Below are 15,644 nucleotides of genomic sequence, written 5' to 3' on the forward strand. Positions count from 1 at the left end.
ATGTGTTTCCCCCTCCACGGTCCCTTCTTGATTGTCTCCACCTGTTCCCATTCCAGTCAAATGTATACCCTTGGCGATGCTCGCTGCATCCTGGTTTGTACAGATTTCTTGGTCGTGGTGTTACCATCTTCGTGTCAGAGTCAGATCTGTTTTTGTTTGACGTTGATTTGCATGTATTATGACATTTTCCTTTGAGCTATTATAAAGTAAGATTTATCATTTTGGTTCTCCTTCAACCAGGTCAAGTCAGTCTCGTCTAGTTGCGACAGTTCAGACCGTGTGTGTCTACTATATTTGTCCTCAAAAATAGCATCATGTCGATGGATAACGATTGGGTTTTAAACTTCGAAGGTCCAGCAAAGCGAAATAAATCATGTATACCAAACAAGATATTGGGTCTCGGATTAACGCCGCTCATCGGAAAACATGTTTCAATTCTGCACCCAATTTTTGACGAGTATTTACTTTTCATACCTAAACGGCCAAACAACCTTTGCGTATTTTGTTTATTTACTTTGCATCTTTTTTTTTCTCCCTGAATATAAATTCATCTGTTCAGGCTACTCCCGAGGGCTCTTCGGACATTTCCTAAAAGCGCCCACCTGTCCCATCGGATTCCCACCCACCCGGATTATGAAAACGGAGCTCGAACGACCGCCTAATATCCCACTCGGTGTTTCAACTTGTAGGTTGTAATTGCCGTTTGAGTCGTCCATCTGCAGGGAAGCAGGTAGCTTTCTGTTCGTGTGTCGCTGCCTTACTTTGCCCCGCCCACCAGCAGCTCCAGCCCTCCAGTGTAACCCCTGATTGGCTGAGGGGATTGCGGGTCCACAGACCGATCGCTCGGCTTTGGAGCAGCGGGTCCGTCAGTGTGGAGAGAAAGGAGCGCTCGTTGGAGTCAACCAGCAAGCGAGCGGTGATATATTTATATTCCCCCCTCCTCAAAACCCCAATTCTCCCCCCCCGCCTCTGCCTCCATCGGGCTGGATACAGGCGACACTTTGAAGAAATACATTCAATTCACTCTGTCGACTCTTGCATCATTTCCACACGCTGGCTATATATTTCCGACGGATTTTTTAATTTTTTTTTTTTTTGCTTTTTTTGCGGGTCTTCTCCATACACGGACTTGTCATCGGGATATGCTTTGCCTTTTTCCGAGTGGGATACGAGGAAATTAATTAGTAAGTACAAGCTTCAAGAATTGAAGGGGATGAAAGACTAAATCTGCTGGAAATTAACAGAAATAGCCTAAATCGGGACTTCCCTGATGTAGGCATCACTGCAACTGCAGCCTTGTTCTTAGGCAAAGATAGTCGGGAGTTAAGCTGTTGAATGATTTTATGACTGCAGATTATTTTCTTTTTTTTTTTTTTTAATAAGATGTGCTGTTTGAAAATCGTATAGCTGCCAGCCTGCGAAGGAATTCGACAACTGGGTGAAGCATAACGCATCAGGAAATGTGTTGATCCGAAATATGCGCAGGCATTAAGGAGGATAATTAAACACTGACTTTTGCACCCCATTACTTCATCTGCGGGGAAGACATACCTCCCCCCTGGACTTGCTCACAGGAATTTTCATTTTGTGCCTATGCAGTGTGCTCAGCCTCCTTTTCCTCTCAGTGCACTTGAATGGACTCTGAACCAAGTGCAAGAGTAGTTTGCCGCTTGATAAGAGCCGCACGGATTTACATGACTAAATCACTGCCGTGAGAAGATCCAGCATGTTTCCACAGATCTGTCTTTCCTGGTGTTTTGTTCGCTGCTGTAGAACGGAGGACGTGCTCTGCCTGAGAAGAGTGAAATAGGACAAGGCACTTGTTAAGAAATCAAGCTTTTTTTTGCAGCATGATATAATTTTTGCACATAGCAGAGTTATTCCTCGTCCGAAAGGCTTCGCAAAGATTTTCAGTGAAACGATGCGGGGAATGCTTCTGTTTCCTGACGTGCATTTGCGCTCCTAGTTATTCGGGTCAGAAGCAGAGAACACTCAACAGGTACAATGCAAGCCAAGGAAATGGAATTAATGTGCGTGCTTTTTTTGTTTTGGGTCGGGGCCGAGGCTGTTATCAACCTTAAATATGGAATAAACGAGGAAATGAAGCCCGGATCCGTGATCGGAAACGTGACAAAGGACGCGAAAAAGCAAGGATTTGAAATCGCACCGCAGCCCCCTTACTTAAGAGTCATTTCCAATTCAGAACCGAGATGGGTGGAACTCAGTCCAGCGGGAATCCTCACAACCCAGATGAAAATAGATCGGGATGTAGTTTGCCGTCAGAACCCAAAGTGCATTATTTCTCTGGAAGTGATGTCAAATTCCATGGAGATCTGTGTCATCAAAGTTGAAATAGAGGATCTGAACGATAACGCACCGAGGTTCCCCACAAGTCACATAGACATAGAAATTTCGGAGAACGCCTCCCCCGGTACCAGGTTTCCCCTAGAGGGGGCAAGCGATCCGGACTCCGGGATCTTCGGGGTGCAGTCCTACTCCATCACTCCAAATGAGCTGTTCGGGCTCGAAATAAAGACCAGGGGAGATGGCTCCAAAATTGCTGAGCTCGTCGTGCAGAAATCCTTAGACAGAGAGACGCAGGCTCGCTATATGTACGAAATCAGCGCAGAGGACGGAGGAGACCCCCCAAAGATAGGTGCGGTGCAGTTAAACATCAAGGTGATTGACTCGAACGACAACAATCCGGTTTTCGATGAGCCGGTGTATACGGTCAATGTGATGGAGAATTCGCCCATCAACACCTTAGTGATCGACTTGAACGCGACGGATCCCGACGAGGGCACCAATGGAGAGGTCGTGTACTCGTTCAACAGTTACGTCACAGAGAAAACGAGGGACGCGTTCAAAATTGACCCTCGGACAGGCGTGATCACCGTCAACGGAGCGCTGGATTATGAAACCACGCAAATATACGAGATCGACGTTCAGGCCAAAGATCTCGGCCCGAACTCCATACCAGCGCACTGCAAAGTCACAGTGAACGTGATGGATACCAACGACAACCCGCCCGTCATCAGTCTGCTCTCCCTGAACACCGAGATGGTTGAAGTTAGTGAGAACGCGCTCCGCGGATACGTCATTGCCCTCGTGAGGGTGTCTGACAAGGATGCCGGGGCGAACGGAAAAGTTCAGTGCAGGCTGCAGGGCAACGTCCCGTTCAGACTGCAAGAATATGAGAGTTTCTCCACAATACTTGTAGATGGCAGGCTGGACAGAGAGCAAAAGGACACATACAACCTCACAATTCAGGCGGAGGACAGCGGCATCCCTCCCTTGCGTGCCACAAAGTCTTTGGTAGTCAAAGTGACGGATGAAAATGACAACCCGCCACATTTTCTTAAGCCACACTATCAAGAGATGGTGATGGAGAACAACCTGCCGGGTTCCTGTCTGCTGGCTGTGTCAGCAGAAGACCCGGACCTGGGAATGAACGGCACGGTTTCCTATTCCATCGTCCCCGGTGAGATTAAGCATATGGATGTAAACACGTATGTCAGCATAAACCCATCGGGCCGCATCTACTCCATGAGATCGTTTGATCATGAATACACAAGGACTTTTGATTTTAAAGTTTTGGCCAGAGACAACGGCAACCCGTCCCTGTCAAGCAACGCGACCGTGCGCATCGTGGTGCTGGACGTCAACGATAACACGCCGATCATGACGAACCCCCCTCTTGTCAACGGCACGGCGGAGGTGTCCATCCCCAGGAATGCCGGCGTGGGTTACATGGTGACTCAGGTTAAAGCGGACGACTACGACGAGGGCGAGAACGGCCGGCTGACTTACACCATCTCTGAGGGGGACAGGGCTTTTTTTGAAATCGACCAGGTCAACGGGGAAGTTCGCTCCACAAGAATGTTCGGGGAAAATGCCAAATCCAACTACGAAGTCACAGTGGTAGCGAGAGACCACGGCAAGCCCTCCCTGTCCGCCTCGGCCTACATAGTGGTGTATCTCTCCCCAGACCTGAACGCCCAGGAATCAATCGGACCTGTCAACCTCTCCCTCATCTTCATCATAGCGCTGGGCTCCATTGCAGCCATCCTGTTTGTCACCATGATTTTTGTGGCTGTCAAGTGCAAGCGGGACAACAAGGAAATCCGAACATACAACTGCAGGTACTGATGAATACTGTGTGTGTGTGTGTGTGTGTGTGTAAGAGACAGAGAGTGACTGAGAGTGTGTGTGTGTGTGTGTGTGTGTGTGTGTGTGTGTGTGTGTGTGTGTGTGTGCGCCTTATACAGCATACGGCTACTGTGTAAGTGTATAGTCATGCTGCATGTGGGGGCCGCCGGACGCACGACTTCAGGTCAGCGTAGCGCCAGTTTATTTATCTATTTATTTATTAAGCTGGAAGTGATTTGAGATAATAAACCTGACTGCTTTAACTCATTCCTCTGAGGTCCACTGCCCTGTGGTGCAGAAAAAGTGATTGGATGATTTAGTCCTTCCATTGTAACCAATTGACTCATAAATATGACGGTTCAACTGTCATGTTCAATTTGCCAATGTGTTGCAGGACAATTAACGTCTCGCTGGTCCAATAGTTTCAGCAGACATTTATTATTTAACGTCTGCCGTGGCTGATTGACTGTTATCAACTTCAATCTACTCTGATTATGGCATCATCAGACTTACCGACCTTATCTCTGCACCAAAAGAAGAGGAAATACAATACAAGTTATATTGATTTGTTCAGTTCAGTTCAGATCAGTCTAAATCAACATGACCACATCATTAATCAATTTCTTGGAAAGCAACACATTATTAATTTAAACAGGCCCGTAATATTGAACGTTCTGTTGTGTTCATCAATCTGAATATCATCTCTGTTTTTGATTTCCCTCTGCCCCATTACCACTTAAAATTTACATATAGATTGGATTCGAGACTTTAACCTGAAGCTATAATCATATTTCGCTCCAAACATAATTTTGTTGATTTGAAGTTAAGTTAGGTAATTTTTCAAGTATGTAGTATTAAAAAAAATAATAGCCAGTATTGGTCCGCTTTTTGCTCTCATCACGCTCTCAGAACACGTTCTATATTCTTTCTTTGTACTATGCCCAGATTATGAGAACTTATGGTAATTTTTGTTCTGCAAATCCTACATCTTGTAGTGAAACGGCCTTTTCATTTTTTTTACATTTTGTTCCGAGGAAGATTTTGGCAGAAAACCGCTGCAGCTTCACTTCACTAGAAACGCTACCTTTAGGAAAGAGGAATAACTGGGAATGAGTGTGTGTTTTTAGACTTGTAATATGATTTCTCCACGTAGTAATATCTCTGTCAGTTTGCTGCTTATTGTATTAAGTGCCAGACAGAAAAAAAATCTGTTCTAAGAAATAGACACACAACAATTTCTAAATTTGAAACTGCTCTCACTATTTAATCCCTAAGTGTGAGGCACTCTTCCTGCTGTGTGCTTTAATTAGCACTGATATGCCCTTCTTCTCAGTCACCACCTCAAGTATGAGGAGCAGTTATCTCCAATTTATTGCTTGTCCTCTGTCAGTCTGTCTGACTGAAGATTTTCCCTCCTAGATTTCAATTTCAGAGTGGAGAGACAACATGTTAAAATGATAAATGAAAAAGAGATGGGAGTATTTTCTTCCCTTGCAGCTGCCCATTTTCTTTCCTCTAAATCAAGGGAGAGCAGAATGGGGGCGGGAGCTGTTTTCAAGATGCAATCTAAAAGAAAAATGAAAGAGACAAACTACAATGGTGCTTCTTAGCCCGTGTGATGTAGACGTGACAGAGGATTAGAGCTGCATTTTAGTTAGAAACAGAGGCCAGGGGGGGGTGGTATAGCTGAGATATTTCAGACAAGACAAAAGAAGACACATTCCAGATATTGCAGTTTGATGTGAACTAGCTAAAGCCATTGCAGGAACTAAGACGCATGCTTCAAGCAAGGCTAAAGTAGTCTTATGCCTATGAAAAAAACAACAACGATAAATTAAGATATTTTCAGAATATTTCTCCTTAGGTTGCTGTTCATCATTATAGTGTAAACAGCATCTGTTTGTCAGAAGAAAATTTAAATGCTGTGCAAAGTAGGATACTTTCCAAAATCTGGAAATTATTTGATGAAAATGGCTGTTTTGCTCATTTGCTCTTATTTAAGTCAAAATACCCAGCAAAGTTTGCAGCCACTGAGACCAGCTAAATGGATTTGAGTCCGCAGCTCCCCTGCACTCCTTATTGCTACTGTGCTTGTTTAATATTTTAAAAAGAAGTGGGTATGGATTCTGTGTTTAGTGCAGCTCAGTACCAGTGTGATATTTTGCATCGCTCCTGTGGTACTTGCATGTTTGCATATTTTCTGCCTGTTTGTGACATTTTGATTGTTCGGCATGCAAATACAGACAAATAGGGAATGACCACTCCATTGCAAGATGAGAGCGGACAGTAACTTGAGTGGGCCATTTGCCCCGTGGACATGGCCAATAGTTTTGTCATGCACCCATGGTCGAACATCGTCCTAGCTCGCATGGAAGGAGAATTGTTTGACAATGTCTAGTAGGAAGACAGAGCACTGCTTTATTGAGTCTGTTCAGTTTCTTCTACTTACGCAGGGTGGCGGAGTACTCATATGGCAACCAGAAGAAGACCAGCAAGAAGAAGAAACTTAGCAAGAACGACATTCGACTGGTGCCACGTGATGTTGAAGAGACAGACAAGATGAATGTGGTGAGTTGCTCGTCACTCACCTCCTCGCTCAACTACTTCGACTATCACCAGCAGAGCCTGCCCCTGGGCTGCAGGCGTTCAGAGAGCACCTTTCTCAACGTGGAGAATCAGAACTCACGCAATGTCGCCCCCAACCATGGTTATCAACACCCATTCCCAGGGCAGGGTCATCAGCAGCCAGACCTCATCATCAATGGAATGCCACTACCAGAGGTGAGATACAATCTGCTGCGCTCTGTTTTAAATCTTTGGCTGGGGTGCTTTGAGCTAAGTGGTTGAATGAAAACATGTTGGATATCAAAGCATATGCCACAAGTGAACGTGAAGTTTTGTTACCAAAGAAAACATGTTGACTGGAAGTCAACAGAATGTCTTTCTCAACCTGATAGTTGGTTAAGCTGTTGCAATGGCATATGTGAAATTAAATTAGTTAATCTCAGTAGAATCTTGTAAGGCATTTTCAAAGACTCAAAGGATGACCTGGGACTTAGAATGTATTTGTGAGCAGAAGCTGGGGTCTGACAGTGTGGATTATTGTGTCTTTCACTCCTCCTGTTTTTGTTTGTTTGCCTTGCTATGTGTACTGAGCTATTGCAAAAAGAACACGCACACCTGCCAGATGTATTGACCCAGCTAATCAGCTCCACCACACGTCATTTCAGACGCTAGTAGAAAGAATAATCATTGCATAAATGGTTTATCTCTGGGTCGTCCATTTGGCAGAGCGGCCATGCAGTAATACTGCATGGCCGCTCTGCGCAGCCAGCCATTGAATTATCCTGACATACCATGCATGGCTCCAGCAGAGCAGTGACGGCTTGACGAGAAAGACTATTCAAGCTGACAGTGTGTGTGCAGTCTAGTTGATCTTAAGTTTATAGATTCTTGTATGTGCAAACTAGTCAATTGAATTCCTTATGCAACCTCCCTGGATTTCTCCATGACCCACTTCTTTGAGATCCCACAGGAAAAGGGTACATTACTGTTTTTGTGTTGTTTTATGCAAGCGTGCAAATTCATAAAATGTATGTGTGTGCTTAAGGATGTTTAAAAGACACCAACAAACACAGCCCGTATATACACACACACACACACACACACACACACACACACACACACACACACACACACACACACACACACACACACACACACCATCGGCAGCAGTTGTAATTGATGACTCCAATCTGCTTTTGACATTCACAAAGGGGAAGGTGGGGTTGGGAACAGGGGTCTTAAAACAAGAAACACAAGCTGGATATTGATGTATTGACTGGATGATCCAGAGATATTCAGGCACCAATGGATCCTAAGAGGTCAATGAGACCTACTTACAGGCATGCTGATTTACTGGGCCTGTCTGAGCTGGTTCAGAGTGTTTGTGAGTCTGAATAACATGAAAGAAAAGGATAAGAAAGGCTGTGTGATTTTTCCTTGTGTTGTTTTCAGTTCGGTGTCAGAGGCGGGAGAATCTGTAAGAACATATGCAGGTTAATTCCACATTTCTCCCTCTAAACATCTGGGCCTGGATGCAAGGGAAAGTCAATCAGCATCAGCAAAATCTCTGAAAAAATGCAAAGACAGACAAATACGGTTGAAGATTTTTAATTATCTCAAATGCAAAGCTTGGAGTTGTCTTGATATATATTGTTTGCGAACGAAGAAGCAAGGATGAATTGTCTTATTCTTGGACCTGATCTAAGAAATGAGAAAATGCATAAGCTGATGATTGACTTTGAAATGGCTGTGCCTTTTTAATATTCTACATGTGACTGTATGATATTATATGACTTTATGGTTTTGATACCATCTCTTCGACCCTTGGAGTGATAGCCAGAAGTCTGTGTGTGAAAATAGAAAAAAACAATTCTGAGCAATCATAGTAAAATCAACTTACAGCAGCAATCATTGTTTTCTTTCCGCCTCATTTTCACATTTGCAAAGGAAGATGCCCTCCAGTACATACAAATATCATTGTTAAATTAAACATGTTTTTGATATAATTGCCAAGTCATTTATAGCACAAACAAGCAGCAGTGAAATGAATGGTAATTGTTTTGTTACAATGAACAAGCTTGGGCTTGAAACCACTTGACTCCAGAAGTCCCCAACCTATTTCCCCTCGACTGGCTAGGACACAAGCGTGGCTACAGTGTTGTGATTACAAAGACAATTTTTTTTGTCCCAGAAAATGTTTTTGTCCAGAGGGCAATCTCATAATTACCCATGATTAATTTATCCTCTGTGGAAAAATGCAGTGGTTTTTACACCAGGGCACAACAGGCCTGCATTTATTTATCAGTTGTTTGTTTAGAATGATGATGGGCGTCTTAATGCAGATAATTCATCACCTTTTGTTTGCCAGCAGAGTGTATGAAGTTTTGTCTATTTGTAATTTGTGACTCTAGCTAATTCAAAGTTCTACTCTGTTGTTAGTGACGCATCCTGCTTATGACAAAGCATCCAAAGGGAAGCTTTTCCTGCTTCAGACAAAGCATGCAGGAACACACACACACACACACACACACACACACACACAAACAAACACACCGCTAAGACAGAAGTGACAGGGCTCCCTGAAGGCCTCTAGCTGCAATAGGATTGTATGTATTGTATTCTCCCCTGTGAAAATGCGAACCAGTATTCCTCCCTGAACACGAATGTCCTTTGATTTGAAAAGTATCAGCTGCAAGTTGTTTGTCAGACCTGCCTATAGTTGCATTTAAAACTCACAAGAGACAAGTGTTGTCTATCCCAGCTAAATTATTGTGAATCTCTTGGAAAGGGAGACAATTAGGTAGTAAAGGACTAGCCTTTATTTAGAATATGATTTTAAATAGGTAATGAGTCATCAGGTCCCCTCTTATTTGTGATTGCAATATACGTAATTCTTTCAAGAGGACAGAATCTGAATATGAAATAAAGATTTCAAGTTTAAACAAGAATTAAAAAAGAAAGAAAAGTGGGTGCACAAAGTAAAACAAAGATGCTTCTTTCTTCACGTAACGCTTCATTATGTGGCAGCATAGATGCCAGTCATGTAGCAGGTTCTGTGGAAAGTGACCATTCCTTAGAGTTCATTCTGTTCAGCTGAAATATAATATAAATATATAATATGATATAATATAAATATAAATAACTGAAGTAATTAAGGTAGATGAATTTATTTGGAAACAAATATCCACTGAAAGTCAAGGACAAAAGTGAAATCAGCCAAACAGAAATGTGGTTCATAGCCGTCCTTCAGTGTTTTGTTATGCGTTTTGTTTTTGTTTTTGTGTGTGTGTGTGTGTGTGTGTGTGTGTGTGTGTCTGTGTGTCTGTGTGTCTGTGTGTGTGTCTGTTTGTCTGTGCGCGCGTGCATTATCTTACACTACTGATTAGTCATAATCACTTTTTTTCTGATACATTTGTGACATTACTCTGAATGATGTGTTTAAATGAGTGACAATGGGAGGAAGGGCACTGCACATTGTTAGATATTTAATATAGTGAAAGGACCTCACAATTTGAATTGCACTCATTGCAATAATTCCCCAAATTCTACCAATGTTTTGCCACAGATATTGTGGCATATGAGCTGCATTGTTTCATCATCATTTTCAAGTTTTGATTAAAAAAAGGTCCTAGAGATAAGAAAAGAATTAATAAAAGAGATCTTTCCTTAGTCCAGCTTACCCTTGGAATTACGGAATTAAGTTTGTGTATTGGTGTCAGTGACTAGATGAAGTTGTTTCAGCAAGACTGTTGATTTCACAACAGGGAAAAGTGTATGAGGACACTCAAAGGTGTCATATTGACAGTCTCAAGTAGATATAATGCTGTCAGTGTATAACAGCATCTGTTGAAACGGCAACCCTCCTTAGGCACCCACTGAGAATTTTCCATGTACGTATAATATTTCCTACGGCCTGTCACATTTATTTGAAGTATAGGCTGTCAAATTATCATTTACATCTCTAGAAATTTCTCTGAACTCTTGAAAGAGAGAAGAAAGACATCATCCAAGATTTTCAATTGTCCAATATCGTTGTGATTCTTCATTTAAATTATTCCCTCAGTGACGTTGTCATCATCCCCTGCTGCCGCTGTTTGTTTACAAGATGCATTCATCCCGTTTCTTATCACATATCTTTCATAATCTTTCATAATCTTAGTCGTGTGGATAGTTTTACTGGAATTTCCGTTATTGAGAAAATATATAGTTGCTGCAGTTTGTATTTACAAACAATTAAACTTTGTGACATTATTATGTGTTATATTGTATGTTATTGTCGGTAATTCAGTGAGGATAAAATATAACGTATGGAATCATGAAGAATCCAATATAGCATACTTTAGAGTGTATTTTTACAGATGCTGTGTGTGTGTGTCTGGGGAGGGAGGGAACCTATTTCTACTTATTATGCAGTAGAAAAAATGGTCAAGCCAAAGGGCAGCTATGTTAAATCATACGTTTTTTTATTTAATTCAGACACGTGTTTGTTCTTGATCCAAATCTGTACCATCTTTACTAAGCATCAGTGTTGATGTTGTTAAGGTACAATGAAATGACACGATGACCCCTGGCAGCAATGCAGAAATATCCAAGTACACAAGGCTGGCACCATCGTGTTGGAATTACAGCTTCCAGGCAAAAAGCTTAAGTATCCAAACAAGGGTGATGATGTCTGATGTCCGAGTAACTGTTCATGTCCTGAAACATACAAGTAGCATGGGAGAGAGATATTGAGAGAGAAAGAGAGAGACAGAAGTGTGGAGTGAGACTTATTTATAGATTTTCACAGATTTTGTGCAACCCATTGTTCCCTGATTCTTTAATTTTTTTTTTTTTTATACAGCAAATTATGTTTTGAATGAGATTTTATTTAATCAAACTTATAAAACTGCCAATGAAAGCAATACTTTTTGCATTTATAGTGTTAGTAAAGTAAACATTCTTTTTCTTGCAAAGCATATTTGAATTCTATTTTCATTTGTACTTGAAGAATCGCTGTCAAGCAATTGCAGAACCAGTAGTTTAAACCCCAGCTTATAATATGACCATTACAGTGTCCTCATCCCAAAAGAATTAAACACTTAATCTTCAAGGAAGATATTGGGGATACACAGCTATATTTCTACCATCAATGTTTGCATGTGAGAAATACATGTAACACAAAGAGAACCATTAAATTAGCAAAGCAGACAGATACAATTCCTGCAAAGGAAATTATAATTCTTACTATCTTTTTAATTTTAAAACATTTTTTGAAAATAATTAACCTTTTGTGTAAATCAACCCCTAAGTGTTTTAGTTTTTGGATTCTTTTTTTTTTTTTTTTTTTTTTTTTTTGTTAAGAAACACTAAAAGGGTAAAAGAGTAGGCTATGGCATTTGGCACAAAGTTGATGTCCAAATGCAAATTAGAGAAGCAAGGTAGCAATGGAAACGGACATGGTGATGATGCTTATCATTGAAGATGGAACATCATTACCCACCTTGTTAAGCCTTGCAAGTGTCAACATAATTACCCATTTAAATGAGTTTCTAGCAATGTTTTTCTTTTCAAATTTAGCTCTTGGCACAAACATGCCACATTGTGTTTTGCTTCATGAGAATACTTTGAATCTTTAAAGTATGAACAAATTATATGTCTACATTTCTCATGCTTCAAATGAACAAATATATATATATATATATATATATATATATATATATAGAGAGAGAGAGAGAGAGAGAGAGAGAGAGAGAATATATATATATAGAAAATGTTTCCCAGGAATTTTCAAGAAATGTAATCTAATCTTTGATTATGGCATTAACTTGCAGAAAGAGGGAGCAAGTAGAAACAAATTAGTTCAGTTGATAAAGGCTTGTAAAATGTATTTTGAAGGATCTTAGCATAGTTGATCCATGCCTCGGCAGTGTCTCTTCTCTTTCTTTCTCATAATCATCATCATTAGTAGTATCAGAAGAAATGGTCAGGGGGATATTTTAACCAGAAACTATTGCGAGTAGCCAGTTTTTTAAACTCAGGAAGAATGACCTTTCACAAAACTCTTAAACAAAGAGGGAGCAGGAGGATGTTAGTTAGTATTCCCCCCACTAGATTAAATGTCAACTTCTGCATGCATAATTGTACAATGGTGTGGTGAAGAGAAGTGAACCAATTTACTAGTGGATAGATGCATCTTAAGCTTACTGCATTGTAGATTCTACGTAGCACTTTATATCTCACTTGCATATACAACTGTTCATTGTCATCTATTTCTATATCTATTAAAAACATCAAAATGTATTCATCAATACGCAGCCTATACATATATCAGTTTAAATATAAATAATTGGTCTTGTTTTACTTGCCTGTGTGAATAGAGCAGGAATTTGAAAGAAGAGGAAAAGAGTGCCAACATCAATGTATTGTGCTCATGTGCATGCACACACACACACACACACACGCACACATACATACACACACACACACAAATAGTACATTGTCATTTTGTTTGCTCCAGTGGGGGAGAAACACGTTTTTCCTGCCCTTTCATTCGAGCAAATTCTTATCGCGCCTTTGTTTCCTGCACCTAGATCTGGTTTACATCGGGGAGTAATGTATGTGATGTTTGATGAACACCATGGCGATTGGCAGTCAAGCTTCTATAGCAACACTATTGGCTGCCTCAGAAGCACACAGCAGCGTGGCTCGAAGAGCAGCAGGGTGGCGTAATTGTGCATTGTTCATCCACAGAACAGAGGTAGAGCATGTAATGAGCTGTAGCATTTTCACCCAGCCAGCTTAATGGGCTATGACCAAGAGTAGGCCTCACAGAGACCTCACATTCCCTCTGCTCTGTGTTGCGGGTGTCTTGGGGCTTTTCTTCTCTTTCCTTTTGTGCCATTCTCTCCTTTTTTCTGTGTCAACCATTCCTTCACCCCTGTTATCCTCTCTCCTTTATCTTTTTTCTCATATCCATTGTCCCCTTGTCTGAGAAGATGGTGGGACCCCTAATGTGTTCAATGTCTGGCTCCGTTTCTCATTCATGATGTCTATGAAGCTCTAAGCAGTCAGTCTGATTCAGCCCGACACAAATCAGAATAACTTATTGATAGAGGTCGGGAAGCATTGTGATTGCATTGACAAAAACCAAACACATATAACAAATGAAAGTTCAGCAGGGGAATTTGTTGATCCCAGGTGTCGAAGATTTGATGTTCCAAGTGCTCTCATTATTCTATCAAAGGCCATTTAGCATTTTTCTTTATTCCGGTTGTCTGAAATCAGTCAGGTCAGCATGTTTTCTTCACACAAGTCTCTCTGGGATTTGGGGTTCCTAGAAAGGACGCAGACATATTATTTCCTCACATAGTAGTTTCAGTGGGGTTAGAAACTTTTTCTTTTCTTTTTTCTAAAATATTTATTTATTTTGCTTGAGTAATACAGGGTCAAGTTGACTGTGTGTGTGACAGGGATTCGATTTGATGGTTTCTATGGGCTGAACTCAGAAGATGAAAACTCTTCTAATGATAATAGTTATGAGTGACTTGCAAGGGAATTGATAATGACTTCTTTTGCTCCTTTGTGCTCTCTTAGTGCTTCAAAAAAACAATATTCAGAATTGAGTCAGTCTCTGGTTGTACAGCACAATGGGACATCGGCTTTGAATTTCCCCTCACGTCCAACATTTGACATACAGCAATCCAGACAGCAAAGTTAATGAAAAAAAGCACTTGGCTCCAAGATTTCTCCAAGTGTAGTACTTTTCTTCTTCTTAGTTCCATATCACTCTGCCGCACCTGTTCTAAGTTTTGACATACATAGCAAAGCTATGATGAGAGTGGCTGCTAATAATTAACCCTTTATTGAAATGTTTATTAGAGTTTACGATGCACATGGACGTCACCGCGACAAACAACATGAAAAAGAGAACGAAAAAGAACAGCATTTGGAGTAGAAAAGGAGTTTTACCCCTCTAATGACATAATAAAGGAAACAGTCTTATTTTGTCAAAATAAAAGAAAGTCATTGTATCAGTATGTATTAAAACAGACAAGGCAGATGGAGCAAAAAGATAGGGAACAGTTCAAGCTGTAACCGAAAATTTGGCGTGCCATGTACAGACTGCAGGATGTTGAAAAAACACTCTACTTTCCTTAGTATCGCAGAATGGCTAGTTGTATTCTTCCTACTCATGCATATGTACTCATGGGAGGATGGATGTTTTGTCAAGCAAAAACATGAGAGAGGATGGGCAGGAGGAATGCATTATCTGTTTCATTGTATAAATGTCATCTGGAAATGTTATTTCATGTTTTCTTTTGGTTTCAGTCAACTGTGGGAGCTATGAATATCATTGAGTTAATATCAGGTGCTAAACACATGACTGACCAGAGGTTTGAATCTATCAGTGAACAGTAAATAGGTACATGGTGTGGTCTTTTGGGACTGACTAGGCGTATTTGCAGTCAGTATACTTCAGCATATGCAGATCTGCCCCAGAGAGTTGTAACTTGATCTCAATAGTCCTTTGTGAGGGACCAAGTTCAGCGAAAACTGTGGCCCTCTTCTCATTATCAAACTCCATTACCAAGCTACTCATAAACTTACTCATTCAGACCAGAAAATAGCTTGTTTTGAATCGTTGATCAATAATAGTTTAGTCTCAAATTATTCTGACAATATAGAGGGATTTTCTCAAAGCAGGTTGCCTTGTCCTATTGGGATTTATCAGCATTTCAATACCATTTACATTTATTGCATCATTCCTGCAATTCCTTGCCCTGCCTCATTGTTATAAGTTTAAAGTTTAAAATGTGAGTTTGTTCTATTGGAACAGTAGAATAAATAAAAATGTTTTTGTTAAATTACAGATATCCAATGTGCTGTGTTTTTATCTATATGCAATGAAAACGCAGATATTTGCATCCGGGTATACTGTCCATGGATTA

General features: G+C 40.9%; 1 protein-coding gene across 7 annotated transcripts in view; it reads left to right on the top strand.

Annotated features, from left to right (window-relative positions):
- Positions 1–877: 877 nt before the first annotated feature.
- Positions 878–15,644, top strand: part of pcdh19 (protocadherin 19) — a 51,587-nt gene continuing 36,820 nt past the window's right edge. For 2 of the 7 annotated variants that reach the window (XM_086157734.1, XM_086157733.1), the window contains exons 1-2: positions 878–4,142; positions 6,585–6,930. In XM_086157734.1, the coding sequence (XP_086013860.1) occupies positions 2,005–4,142; positions 6,585–6,930 (2,484 nt within the window). In that variant the 5' untranslated portion in view covers positions 878–2,004. The remainder of the gene's footprint in view (positions 4,143–6,584; positions 6,931–15,644) is intronic. The other 5 variants (XM_086157739.1, XM_086157738.1, XM_086157737.1 and 2 more) reach the window with 3 other exon arrangements.

This window comes from Fistularia commersonii, chromosome 13 (genome assembly GCF_037954325.1).
Source record: "Fistularia commersonii isolate RoL2024-O1a breed Wild chromosome 13, RoL_Fcom_v1.0, whole genome shotgun sequence".
NCBI classification, from domain to species: Eukaryota; Metazoa; Chordata; class Actinopteri; order Syngnathiformes; family Fistulariidae; genus Fistularia; species Fistularia commersonii.